Consider the following 15,165-nt stretch of genomic DNA (forward strand, 5'->3'; position numbering starts at 1 on the left):
TCCTAAAAAGTATGAAACCACATAATTTACATCAGACATTATTTGGAATAGTCTTAGATTTAAAGAAAAATTGAGAAGACAGTTCCATACACCAAGCAGTGTCTTTCCCATTAGCATCTTACATTCATGAGCTATGTTTGTTACAAAGATTCATGAGTCAGTATAACACGTAACCATGAATTAAATCCATGTTTAATTAAATTCCTGTTGTTTCTAGGCCTGCCCTTTTTACCATTGCCTTATGTTAGTTATGTCCCTAGGCTCCTTTGGCTGTGACAGTTTCTCAGACTTTGTGTTTTTCATGGTTTTGAGCTATACTAGTCAAGTGTCTGCAGAATGTACACATTGGAATCTGTCTGCAGGAAGAGGATTCTGTGTCATATACAAACCCTAATAACTAGATAGCAAGCAGAGAGGAACAGTCTCTATACCCAACTTTCTTTGTTGTGATACAGTTACAAACTAGCTATTTCCAAATTTAAAAATGCCCGAAGTAAAAAAGTCCTGAAAGACAAATATTTTCTTGTTTAATTAAGTTGTTCAAAATGGAAACAATAAATATACTTTGAGGGTCAAATGGTATCTTAGCAAACAAAGCTAACACACAGCATTTAAATTATCACCTGCTATGTAGCTATTAATTTAGGAAGCTGGAAAGTACAAATCTATTTCAAAGCTTTATGGTGAATTCCATGATTCAGTAACCTCACTATATCTCACACAATTAATATTTTAAAGGTGATAGTAAAGACCTTATCACTTCCTTTCCATCTCTGTCAAAAGTGCATACTGCTCTGGGCACACTGATTTAAACCTAGATCCCACATTCGCCGTCAGAACAGAATTCTGAGTGGGCGTTTTCTAAGCCATCAGTGGTTGGGGTATTGCCCATCTGAGGCATCCCTAGAGGTTATCTGTTGGGCAAACTAGCAAAAGTGGTAAATGCTACGAAGTACCAGGAAAAGGACCCATGCTGGATCTGAGTGGAACCACCCCGTTTTAAATGACCAGCCTCCGTCACCTGTGACAAAGCAACACAAACTTAAAGACTCACTCAGCACCGTCTTCAATGTGTCTTCGATAAACCAACATGCTTATTGTTTTAATAACCAAATAAAATTCAGCTCCAGGGTTAAGTATCACACGGGTTTAATCCTCACCTATTTTCCTCAACTAACTGAGCGAAAATAAACTTTTCTATGCTTTGTCCCACTACTTGAAAAGCAGACAGTTCTGTACAGTGTCAATGCAGAACCTGAGTTCAGACAACATTGGATCAACAGCCTGCGAAGACGGCACTAACAACAGAAGGAAAGCTGGTTTCTTACACGCGGTATCTGAGCGAGGCTTAGAGGCTAAGTAAGCATTTGTTAGGCTAAACGTTACCTCACTGATCACTCATACACTGAAAGCCTTTTAATGACTTTCCATATTACTCAGAGAAAAGCCGAAGTTCTTAGGTTCGATGTAACAGGTCCCATTTATTTCTCAGACTTCCTCCTTCTCCCCTGTCCTACACCAGAGGCTGCTCACATATGCTCCTTACTCTGGAAGGGCCCTTGTCCTTACTCTTAGCAGTGAATTCTTTGCTCAAATCTGCCTGTCTTACTTTGCTTCTTATTATATGTAAGAGTGAGTGAGTGTGTGTTACTTCATTTCTTATTATATTTAAGAGTGAGTGAGTGAGTGAGTGAGTGTTACTTTCTTTCTTATTATATTTAAGAGAAAGAGTGTGTGTGTGTGTGCGCGTGTGCACGTGCGCATGCGCGTGTAAGTGCAGGTGCCCATGAAGGTCAGAGGTGTCGAGAAACTGAACTTGGGTCCTCTGGAGGAGCAGCAAGCTCTTTACACTGAGCTCTCTAGCCCTGCATGCCTTACTTTAAAGCCTTGTTTAATGCCCTTCTATGAACCTTACCTGGTGGACCAACAGTCATATTACCAACACCTCCCTTTTCATCATGGCATTCATCATCTTCTAAATGGTATACTGTATGATTCACTTTTTTTTTTCTTTTAATTTTTTCTCTACCATTAAGTTAAATGAGGAGAAATTTTTGAATTTTGATTACTAATCCAGGTAGTGATATGAATACTGACAGGCATATCATAAACACTCCATAAATCTTGGCTGAACTAAAGTCAATACCCCATTCAAATTCATAATTTAACTTGTTTTTCACATTACACTTTTAAATGGGAACATTTAAGATAAACAATGGTATTTCAAGAAATAAAATGTTACACTTTTTCAATAAATAAGACTATTTTGACTATCACTATATGATGTTGGAAATAATGAAACCAAGTAACAGTTCTTCCTCACAATGAACTTCAGTGGGACAGAAAAGCTGAAAAACATTTAACTACAGTGGTGTGAGACAGTGTAAGGGAGCTACAGAACCCAGGGTATCAGAAGAGCAGGCATCACTCACAGCAAGTTAGACATGCTGATGACCGAGGCGGTCAGAGCAGAGGAGTGAAGCAGGAAGACAGATCAGAGAGGCTGCGTGACACTGAGACCTGAGCTCAGCATACATACCCCGAGGAAAGAAGACGAGAACTACAGCCACTGTCTGATGGAAGGAAACAAAAAATTCAACTACCCTAACAATATGTTCTATACTAAAGAAAAATTCTGTCTTAATTGAAAAGAACTTATATATACCAAATCACACACACACACACACACACACACACACACACACACACACACACACACACACTTATATATACCAATTCATTTTAAAATCTTTTCTATGTCTCAGTTCCTTCAACTACAAAGATTTAGTAATTCCTGTCTTATATAGCTTCTATGAAGATTAAACTAGAGAATATACTAAGGAGATGAGAGCACAGCTGGACACAACTGTGTCCACAAGGGCCAGCTACTAGTATTTTTATTTTTGGTATGCTGAAATATTTAGAGTTACCAGTATGAATACATTTCAAAGTACAATAAATCCAGAAACAAAATGCTAAAACAGTGTTTTACACTGCTCAGAAATTAGCTTTAGTTCAGGGGATCCAACACAATCCTCTGGTGTCTGCTGGCATTGGTGTGCACATACACAGACAGACCAAGGAGTGGGCTGCCTGGTATGGTTGTAAATGCCTATAATTCCAGCCCTTGGTAGGTAGAGGAGGATCAGGACTTCAAGGTTATCCTCTAGTAAATTTGAGGCCCTAGCCAAAGTGGGGAAGATTGAGGATGTAACAGTGGTAGAATATTTGCCTAGCATTCTTGAGGCCCAAGATTTGACCGCTAGTACAGATGTGGGAGGACAAGAGAAAGAAAAGGAGGAAAGAATAAAAATGGAGAGAGAAGCTATAGTTAGGAAGAAGTACTAAATCCCTATGTGCTATTGCACAGCACAGGACTTTCAGATAATAAAAATACACTGTATGCTTTTAAAACCTAGAGGGGTGAAATGACATTGAAAATCTTCACCATAAAGAAAGAACATGTGTCAGGTACAGTGAAGTAGGCCGGTAATGCCAACAGTCAGAATACAGAGACAAGGGGATGCCTAGTTTTAATTACAATCTGGGGCTTTTGAGACCTTTTGAGACCCTATCTCAAAATGAACAAATAAATGTCTGAGAATATAGATTGTTTAACTTGATTTCGTACACATATGGAAGCATTGCATAGTATTCCATAAATATAATTCAATTGTGGTTTTATGTATCCAATAAGAATAAATTTGATTTAAAACTATAATAACTAATGGTTTAAAAGATAAATAAAGCAGCTTAAAGCACAGCAGTTCAGATTGGAATGTTAAGGGCTGGAGAGGCAGCTCAGTAGTTAAAAGCATGTATCATCCTGCAGACCCTGCTTCACTCAGATCCGAAAACTCCGTAACTCTAGTCCCACTCAGGGCCTCATCAGGCATGCAGTGCACATCTATACATACAAGCAAAATACTCAAGCACAAAACCCTTTTACTTTTTAAGATGGGACTGTTACTAAGACAGAAGGTTGGGCCCAGACTTGGTGCTGAACACCTGGTAAGCCCAGACACTTTGGAGGCGGTAGAATCAAAAGTCAGAGGCCATGATGGAAAACGCAGTAGGACCCCGTCCTAATTAAGTTTTAAAAGAGCTTAGACCAGTATAACTTCATGACAGATTGACTATAACACACACACAGCCCTGGGGTAAATCCTTAGCACTGAAAAACAAACAAATGAGCTTTATCTGAGAAGGTAACAGAGACTTGAACAAAGTGAGAGCACTGTATAATGACTAATGACAGCCCAAACATTAAAACGACATACATGATACACTAACTTCTTAAACCTGATGCCATTCTGGAATTCAACATCTGACTTTTATAGATAGAAAATATATTGTTCCCAGATTAGCACTATAGCAGAATAGTGACTAGAATCACCAATTAGTAAGTGTCATTCTGTTTAAGAACAAGAAATGTAGGTAGTAATAGTTTTAAAACAGTTCCAGGAGCCAGGGGCATGGCGGCACATGCTTTAATCCCAGCATTTGGGAGGCAGAGGCAGGTGGATCTCCAAGTTAGAGGCTAGCATGATCTATAGAGCAAGTTTCAGGACAGCCAAGGCTACAAAGAGAAACCCTGTCTTGAAAAACAAACAAACAAACAAACAAACAACAAAACAGTTCCAGGAAAAGGTTTAATTTAAGTTCACTGTCAAACTCTAAACTAAAAGTTGCTTCAAAAGTAGGGGCAGTATTACAAACAATAATAGACAAATGCAGATGTCATGATGTCAATAACATGCAGATCGACTCATAAGATTCACAATGGCTGAAGAATCTTTAAAATCAATTCAATAAATGTTAGTCTCATAGGTATGTATGTATACATACATGCATATATATATGTGTTAAAATATTTATAGAATGTTAAAGAATTTATAAAGATGAGTATTTCTTCCTCTAGTATATTTCCCAAAGTATATTTTCATAATTATATTAAAAAAATAGGCTTTAACTATAAGAATAACATGGGCTGGAGAGATGGCTCAGAGGTTAAGAGCACTGACTGCTCTTCCAGAGGTCCCGAGTTCAATTCCCAGCAACCACATGGTGGCTCACAACCATCTGTAATGAGATCTGGCGCCCTCCTCTGTATACATAATAAATAAATAAATCTTTAAAAAAAAAAAAAAGAATAACAGATTATATATTATATAATCACAAAATTAAAGCCATGTTATATAACAATATATATATATATATGGAGAACTTCAGAGAACTTAGTTTGTGAGAAGTTAACAAATGCCAAAATCCTAATGGTGGTATACATGTCTTTAATCCCAGCACTCTAGAGGTAAAGGCAAGAGGATCTCTGTGAGTTTCAGTCTAGCCAAGGTTTACATATAACATCAAGTGGAAGCATTAATCTGGAGAAATACAAAATACAGGGTCTTAGTCCCCCCCTAGTGGAATTTAAAAAAAATGATTCAACATATTTCCACAACTGTAAATGATCTAAAGTGTAATGTTTTATAAGTGAAAAAGGAGTTTCAGACTTAAACAAAAATAATTTAAGAGGTTTTTTTTGTTTGTTTATTTTTTGTTTTAATTTCCTTTAAGACACATCTCTATATAGTAGCTCATGCTGGCCTTGAACTTTCAATCTTCCATGCCACTCTCTACAGAGTACTGGAATTGCTGCCTATCTGTGGATCTTAATCTGCATTAAATAAATAAACATTGAGCCACTGAGACATTTACTGAAAATATATTTCCTGAGTGAATTAACAGCAAGTCAGATCAAGAGCACACAGGCCTCAGTCCTGGAAGAACAAGGAAATTGCCTCAAAAGTAGCAGAAGTTACAAAAATGTAAGAAGACAACAGTATGCAGAAGGGCACAAGGCACTGTGGAGAACAGGGGCACAGTGTTGTGTGGGAGATGGAGGCGTGATGGTGAGAGATAAAGTGGAAACGTGTTTGGGGGAATAATAAAAAGACAAGCATTTCATGCTGAAGAGTTCTGACGTGACTGGTAGGTAAAAGCAACCAACAAATGCTTTTGTTTTGGAGAGGCAGCTCTGGTAACTGCTGGAGAGACAGCAACAGTGGAGGCTGGGAAAGGAAACTGGATGGGAGAATCCTTACCACTTCAGAAAAGACAGTCAGCAGGTGAACTCGGGACGGCGGGGAAAGCAGCAGTGTGAGGAAGGACTGCTTCGCCTTCGGTAGCACTAGTGCCCGCAGCAGGCAAACACTGTCAGGGAAGGAACTCAAGGTGTAAAACGATGTCAGCTGCTGAAGCTGAAAACCTGAACACCTTACATGTGCATCTTTGGCATGCATTATAGATTAGATGGTAGAAAGAAGTACCTGAAGTTACTCCAGGCTTAAAATGTGCTAACAAATGGCCCAGTCACCAAGATTCGAGATACAAACACAGAAGGTTTGGGGTAGAATAGTAAAACATCTGATTTCACAGAAGTCAAAACATGGAACCTACCTACATGTCGATCAGTTGATGAGTGGATAAAGAAAATGTCAATGTATACAATGGAATGCTACTTAACCTTAAAACGATGGGAGCTGCACTAGCTGTGAGGGTGCACCCTGCAATCTTAACTTGCAGAAAGCAGAAGCAGCAGGATCATGGGTTAGAGGACAGCCTGGGCCACAGAAATTTCTAGGCTAGTCTGAGCAGCACAGTAAGATTCCACCTAGAAAACCAAAAATAAATAAATAGTAACAAAAAGAAATTTTGTCATTTGTGACATGGTAAACCCATGCGCTCACTTATTCTGGAATCTAAGAAAACCGACTTTATAGCAGTGTAACAATACAATGATTACCAAGGACTTGGCACAGCAAGTCAGAGAAAAGTTTAAGAATATTCCATGCATCTTTATTTCATTTTCCACAAAATGATGCAATATGTAGCTTTCACTTTAAACAAAACATACAGAATGAGGTTCTTCATTTTAGTAAGTATTTGAAAATCAACAAGAATTGATTTGGAGGGCTGGGGAAATGGTTCAGTGGATAAGACAGTTTGCTCTGCATGATGAAGACCTCAGTTTAAACCAGTACCCACCTAAAAAGCACATGCCTGTGACCCCACCATTGAGGGGCACAAGCGTATCTTAGGAGCTCACTGGCCTGTCAATCTACCAAAACAGTGATTCTCTGGTTCAGTGTGACACCCTGTCTCAAGGCAATAAACACAAAGAGCAATAGAAAAAGACACCCAATGTGTAGTTCCGGCTTCTGTGTGTGCATGAACACCTACACATGCACATGTGTATAACACACAGAGAGGCTCTGAAGTTACATGCATGGGCCACCACACCTAGCTGAAAACTATGATTTAAACCTTGCTACTTTGTAATCAGGGTGTTTAAAAAGATAGTGAGTGGTCTGGGTGAGAATGGCCCCCATAGGCTCCTAGGTTTGAATGCCCGGTACCCAGTTAGTGGAACTGTTTGGGAAGGATCCAGAGGTGTGGCCTTGTTAAGATAAGTTTGGTCCTAGTGGAGGTACATTACTGGGGGTAGGCTTTGAGGTTTCAAAAGTTCCTGCCAGGATCTCTGGATTTCTGACTTTCTATCCCCTCCCCTGTCTCCCTGCCTGTGAATCAGAATGTAAAGCTTTCAGCTACTCTAGTACTGTGCCTATTCACTTCCCACCATAGTAACCACTAACTGACTACACCACCACCCCCACTGCCATTAAATATATTCTTTTATAAGAGTTGCCTTGGTCATGGTGTCTCTTCACAAGAAGAGAACAGTAACTAAGATAGATGGCAATTTTTTATAATCGTCATGATGTTGGAAAAGTCAATACAGAATTGCATATAACAGCATGATGTAAGTAACTAAAGCCAGGCATGGTGCCTCACACCTATAATCACAGTTCTCTGGATGCATGAAAGGAGTACTTATGGGAGTTCTAGGCCAGCCAGCACTACACAGTGAGTTCAGGCCAACCTGGGCTACATATGGAGACTTTGTCTCAAAAAACTAACTGTGCTGGCCAGTCTTATGTCAACTCCACACAAGGTGGCAAGGTAGAGACATTTGTGAAGAAAGAACTACAGTTGAGAAGATACCCCCATACAACACACATACACACACACACACACACACACACACACACACACACACACACACACACACACACCAGTTTTGCCTGTGGACAAGCCTGTGGTAGATTTTCTTGATAGGTGACTGATATGGGAGGGCTCACCTCACTGTAGGTACTGCCACCCTTGTGCTGGTGGTCCTGGGTACTATGAGAAAGCATGCTGAACAAACCCTGACTTCCCTAGATAATGAACAACAAGCCATAAGATGAAATAAACTCTTTCCTTTCCACTGTGCTTTTGACCACAGTGTTTTATCACAGCAACAGAACAAATAAACAAACAAACAAACCCTGTAATACTTTGCTTGTGTAGGACATGGGGCCAGGAGACAGCTCAGCAGTGAAGAGCATTTATTACTCCTGTAGAGGATTCAGGTTCATTCTCAGAACCCTGTCTAAGGATTTGTAGCTCTGATTCTAGGGCATCCAATACCCTCTTCTGACTCCACAGGGACTGTCTGTACACGGTACAAAGATACACATGCAGGTAAAGTACTCATAAACATAAAACAAAACAAAATATTCCTAAGGGGGAAAAAGTAGGATATTCAAAATTATTTTGTGGGTGGAGAGTGGGGCCTGACTTCAATATGGTGCCCCAGCCTAACATCAACCTTGCAATCTCCTGTTTTAGCCTCTCAGGTGACTGGAATAATATTTGCCACCATGTCTGGCCCACATTTACTTTTAAAAATCTAAATTTTCTTTTTAAAATAGAAGTGACAGTGCAGAAATATGAAGTGTCACTCAAAATGGACTTAGAACACTGACAAAAGCAAAATCCAAGTTCTCTGCTAAGATTCTGAACTTCAGAAAAATAAAAATCTTCTGTGCATCAAAAGACATTATCAACAAAGCAAAAGGGTCACCGTTGGTGCTGGGATAATCTTTCTGTACACTATGTGAAGACATGTTGTTGTTTACCTCACCTGCCTAAGGCACCTTCTGATTGGGTTAATAAAGAGCTCAACAGCTGACAACTAGACAAAAGAGGACAGGCGGAACTTTGGGGAAGAGATAGGAACTCTGGGAAAGAATCTTGAGGCGGGAGATTCGCCAGCCAGATGAGGTGGCAGTCGGACATATGGTACTGGGGAGAGGTGATGAGCCACGTCACAAAACGCAGATTAATTTGAACAGGTTAATTTAAGTTTTAAGAGCTAGTTGGGAACAAGCCTAAGCTAAGGCCAAGCTCTCATAATCAATAAAAAGTCTCTGTGTCATTATTCAGGAGCTGGCGGTCCAAAGAAAGACCTGGTACTAGAGAGACAGCTCATCCGTCAAGAACAGATGTTGTTCTGGCAGAGGACCCAAATTCTGTTCCCAGCACCAATATGGTGGCTAGCAACTATCTGTAGGGATCCGACACACTCTTTGGCTTCTGTGTGCATTACATGCACATGGTGCACATGGTGCAGATAAACATGTCGGCCAACCACCCATACACAAAAATAAATCTTAAAAAGAAAAGAGTACCCTACAGAAGAAAATATTTATAAAACCACACCATTTAACACGGGATTGCTACTGAGAATGCACAATTAACTCCTACAACTCATCAGCAACCAGAAAAACAGATTCAAAAGTGGACAAAGAACTTGAATGGACTTTTCTCCAAAGATGATAAGTAAATGCTAAATATCGAGTAAAGGGATGCTAGGTACTACTACCCACTGGGAAATCGCTAATCAGAATAAGAAGGTGATGCCACCTAAAACACACCAGGATTTCAGGTTTCCTGAAAATTAGTAAGTAGTGGTGAAGATGTGAAAAAGACAGAATTCTTGTGCTCTGCAGTTAGGAATGCAAAATGGTACATTTTACAGAAAACAGCATTGCAATGCCACAAGAAATTAAACAGAATTACTTTATGACCCAGTATTTCCAGATGATGCATATGCCCCAAAGAAGAGAGCGCAGGGACTCTGGCAGGTATTTGCACATCTCTGATCATAGCAGTGCCGTTCACAACATCCAAAGCAGATAAATGATGAATTGATAAGAAAAATGTAGTATGCACATGAAATGAAGGATGCATTTAACTTTAAAAGGGAAAGAAATTATGATCTACACCACATGAATGAACCTTAAGAACTTCATGCAAAGTGAAATCAGTCTGTCACAAAAGGACATATGTTTCATAATTCTTGATAGAATGCACCTACAGTGGTCAAATTCATAGAGATAAGATGCTAGATGGTGAATGCCAGGGGCTACAAAAGGAAGGAATGTCAAGTTATTATTTAATGGACACACGCAGTTTCATGCAGGAAATAAAATGTTCTGGAGGTCGATGGTGTTGGTGGCCATACAACACCATAAATATTCTTAATGTAACAGAATTGTAAATTAAGTTTTATGTTATGTATAAATAAAAATGCACCTGAGGGCTGAGATTTCTCAGTGGGTAGAGCACTTACCATCCAAGTGAGAAAACCAGAGTTTAGATATCCTCAGCACCCACATAAGTGTCACCTGAGCATGGCAGTTGCCTGTAATGCCATGCAGACAGAGACTCCAAGCAGGAGGAGATGAGGGATCCCTGGAGCAGGCCAGCTAGCAAGACTAGCCCAGTCAATGAGAGGCCCTGACTCAGTAAATAAAGTGGAGAGCACTGAGGAAGACATTGAACTTCAACCTCTGGCTTCCACAAAGCACTCTGAGATGGATGAAGTATTGAAAACAGAACTCCAGTCAGCAGGAGGCGGACACGCCGTACCTGGATCTCCAGCTCGGCGATATGCTGCTGCAGCTCAGCCACAGCAGCGATGCTGTCAGCTTCCCGGAGCCTCACAGCCATGACTTCTTCCTTGTTCTACAGCACCAAGCAAAACACAGTGAGAAGCCAGCTGAGTTTGGAACTGAGATTTTTCAGACTGTACAAAATATTCAGGTACAAAAGCTGCACATTAGTATTACCCATCAGTGTCTGAGATGGCATCTACAATGAAGCAGTCAGCTATAAACACACACACCCAAAGGGATTAAAAACTTCAAGTTCAAATCAGTTCAAATCAGTTGTTGCCTCCTAATGAACCTGTGTGAAAATTATGAAAAAACTTTTGGGATTCAGAGTGTTTGCTATTGAAACTGGGGATTATAGGCTTGTACTATTTTAAGTGAGACTATTCAAACTTGTTTACAGAGTAAAAATAATGTTGATAATACAGATAATACTCAGATAGTTTATGTAAATGAAAAATAAAACGAGCTTTAAAAATTACTCATCAACAAATCATAAGCTTTAATTATATAAAACTTAATGAAAACAAATCTAATTTATGTAACTAAGGGACTGGCTTCTTTGAAAATGTTACAGTTGTTACTGAAATGTTGTACTCTAACAGGGAATGTGACCAAGGACTAGGAGCTAGAGTAACAATTAGTACACTAATACAGTGACCAGGATCTGCAAAAGGCACATCAGCGTTAGTATCCTCGGTACCCTTTACAGGGTACTAATGAACAAATACAAACTAAGTGAAAATCCCGCATCAGTCTGCCCAGTCCTCTACTGTTCTGAGTATCCATTACTTAGAAAAACTCAAAACAAGTATCTTCATGGTCAAGTTCCACAAATACTTCCAAAGAACATTTTATTTTGCTAATAGGTGCCAAAACAATATTAAATTCAGAAATACTGTTATCAAAATGTTTAAGGAAAACTGGTTTTCATATAGAAAAGATTACATTTAGTTCTCTATTAAAGACAGATCACAAGGCAATGTGAAATCCTAAACAGTCTATCAGCTCTAAGTGTGACAAATCATAGGGTACCTCATTGCATACCCCTTTATTTTTATACTAGTCCAGCTGTATCTTTTAAAAGGGTCAATTCTTGAGTTAATACAATTGTCAGTACTGCCTACAGATTTCTTCAGTCTAAATTCTAACAGCCATGAATATTTATTAGGATGTAATTTCATCTCTGGATTTCAGTGACACTGATAAACCACTCAAGCTTCACTCTTGGTTTTTAATGACACCAGAACAAGTTGATGGAATTACAGCTTTATATGTGCCACTGAAAGTCTTATTTCTCATAGGCTTGAATACATGAAGGGCACTGTAACGATTAAAGGAGCTATGCTAAAGATATGAGTAGTTCCCCTTTAAATATCACAGCTCTCTCCAGTAATCTATTCTAAGGCTAAGACTACACGCATCACTTTAGTTATTCTCACACACATTTACGTATGTACATCCGTACTTCTCTTCTCCTCTTATCCAATGTCCCCAACCATCTGTCCCTTTCATTAGCTAAAGCTACTATAAGCTCCTTTCATGAAAAAATTCAATTTATTTCAAATACTTGTAATGCTTTTTGAACACAAAGCTTCATATAAACAAAAACTGATTAAAAGAGAGGAAACTGTACTCATTTTTCTTAATCTACCTGTACATACACATTTCTCTTTCTCTGTTACCCAGAAAGCGTTATCAGTACTGACTGCCTGCTAACATGATGTGAATCAAGGGAGTGAGCTTCACCCTCTCCAATCACCTGCATTTTCAGGTGAGACATCACAAGCTAAGTTTTAAAGAGACACTAGTCAAAAGAAGCATCGAAAAGTCATACTAGTAAATGCCAATGTAAGAAGACATTAACTTAACCAAATCCAAAGTTAAAAATGAGGTTTCTTCAATCACCCTTTGAACAAGATGAGCTAATCTAATCTTGTCAGAAATTTTAAGCTAGGTGTGGTACATGACTGTGATCCCAGCAATGAGAAGCAGAGGCAAAAGAATTAATGAGATTTTTGAGGCTAGTTTGATCTATATAGCAAGCTCCAGGCTAGCCAGGGCCATATACTGAAAGCCTGTCTCAAAAAGACAAAATATGTTCATGGTAAATAAATATATAAAAGATATCATTACACTGACACTTACCTTGCATTCAATCTCTGCCTGTCTGCGCTTTGCCTCACTCAACTGGGTAAGCAACCCTTTGTTCTTCGCAGAAAGAGAATGCACCTTCTCCTGAAGACTGTTCACCTCTTGTTCTGCTCTTCGAAGTTGGTTACTATTAATCTGGTTCTAATGAGAAATATAAATAGACTCACTATAGATGAGACTGGAAATTTTTAATAAACTTCTACTTGTAAATCTTATACTTCAACAATCTATAAAATGTTTATTAAAAATGGAAAAAAGATATAAAAACAAATCCTCAGCTAAGTGTGTGGCATGAGGAAGGAGGATCAATAAGAGTTTAAGGACACCCTGGGCAACACTGTGAATCTGAGGATAGCCCATACTACCCAGTAAGGCTCTGTCTCAAAAATTCTTTAAAACAAAAAAACTGAATTCTACAAAGAATATTGAAAATTCTTAATCAACATATCAGTCAGGCATGGTGACATCCATCTATAATCCCAGTATTTGAAAAGTGGATGCAGGAGTACCAGGAGTTCTAGGCTAGCTTTGTCTCTATAACACAGAGTTTGAGGTTAGCCTGGGCTACATGAGACTCTACCTCAAAACATTAAATACTTAAATAAGTAAAAATTTAAACCTATATGTACCATTTATACAAAAAAAAAATCTATAAACTATAAGGACTTTCACATACAACCTAGAGACAGTTATTTCTGAAACACTGGGGATACACATGGGGAAATAAAGCAAAAAGTGAACTGTAAACTCTCTCCCATCACCCTATGAGTCATGTGTCCTACATTTCCCAATGTCCAGTATGGCTTCTTTACAAGGACACCTAGTGGGATTTCCTGCTTTATGTTTTGAGATAGGATTTCACTATATAACCTCAAACTCATGCTAATGTTCCTGCTTCAGTGTCTGAGCATTCAGCCACAGGCTGCTTGTGAGTCTGGCTTTGCCCCTTGATGATTAAGAAGGTAACATCTCCAAGTCTATAGTTTTCTTGTCCACACAGAACTACTTGTTTTTCACTTGGATGTCTCCAGAACTAAAGGAGATGATACATGAACAGCAAATATGTGGCAAGATCTCTATGAACATATGTTCTCTGATAAGCTACTTAATCCTACCAAATTTCAGTATACTGGAAAAATAGGTAGACACTATCACTTGCCTTCTGGCTGTGTAAGGAAGATTATGCAAGAAAAGCTTATGAAAGGAATATTGCATGGGGGCTCGAGAGATGGCTCAGCGGTTAAGAGCACTGGCTGCTCTTCCAGAGGACCTGGGTTCAATTCCCAGCACCCACATGGCAGCTCACAACTGTCTGTAACTCCCGTTCCAGAGGACCCTCACACAGACATAGATGCAGACAAAACGCCAATGCACATAAAATAAAAATAAATAATTTTTTAGAAAAAGAAAGGAATATTGCAAAAAGAAGTTTACAGGCACAATGAATGCTCAGTTGGCATGTCATTTGATTCTTTCTACCTCATTTATGAAAAAGGGCACTGCCTCCGGTGTTAATGGGGAAGAAAGTGGATAATTCTATGCACAGACTCTAAAACTTCCTACTCCTTCCTAACTTCTTGACTTTTTCTTATCTTCCTCCCATGCTCAGAAGAATACTTATCAAGTCTATCCCCTGTGAGTCTACTCTAATTTTTATTCACTGAATTCTGACTACAAATTAAATGGACTTTGCAGTACTGAACTGAAAATGTCCTACAGCCTTTGTCTTTATGTGCTACAACTCAAACAAGTGACTACACCTCAGACAGATATTCTTTCAACACAGCTGCGAAGAATTCTCAAGATGAACACGCTTCCCACAACTAAATACAAAACCATAATTCAAGACTGAATTGTGGATTAGAAACAGTAAGTATGTGACAAAAAAGACCAAAAAGGAAGCATCTTCAACAAATGGTGCTGGCATAACTGGATGTCAACATGCAGAAGACTGCAAATAGATCCATATCTGTTGCCATGCACTAAACTCAAGTACAAGTGGATCAAAGACCTCAACCTAAATCCAGTCACACTGAACCTGATAGAAGAGAAAGTAGGAAGTATCTTTGAACACATTGGCACAGGAGATCACTTCATAAATAGAACACCAGTAGCACAGACACTGAGAGCAACAATTAATAAATGGGACCTCCTGAAACTGAGAAGCTTT

The 15,165-nt window shown here is 39.0% G+C and overlaps 1 protein-coding gene across 8 annotated transcripts in view; it reads right to left on the reverse strand.

Annotated features, from left to right (window-relative positions):
• The window catches only part of Evi5 (ecotropic viral integration site 5), a 153,005-nt gene that overhangs the window by 39,329 nt on the left and 98,511 nt on the right, over window positions 1–15,165 (reverse strand). For 7 of the 8 annotated variants that reach the window (XM_016004340.3, XM_016004339.3, XM_006985822.4 and 4 more), the window contains 2 exons: window positions 12,990–13,136; window positions 10,819–10,914 (listed from right to left, as the gene is read on the reverse strand). In XM_016004340.3, coding sequence (XP_015859826.2) covers window positions 10,819–10,914; window positions 12,990–13,136 — 243 coding nt within the window. Of the gene's footprint in view, window positions 1–6,104; window positions 6,214–10,818; window positions 10,915–12,989; window positions 13,137–15,165 lie in introns of those variants that run through there. The other variant, XM_042257806.2, reaches the window with a different exon arrangement.

This window comes from Peromyscus maniculatus, chromosome 10 (assembly GCF_049852395.1).
Source record: "Peromyscus maniculatus bairdii isolate BWxNUB_F1_BW_parent chromosome 10, HU_Pman_BW_mat_3.1, whole genome shotgun sequence".
NCBI lineage: Eukaryota > Metazoa > Chordata > Mammalia > Rodentia > Cricetidae > Peromyscus > Peromyscus maniculatus.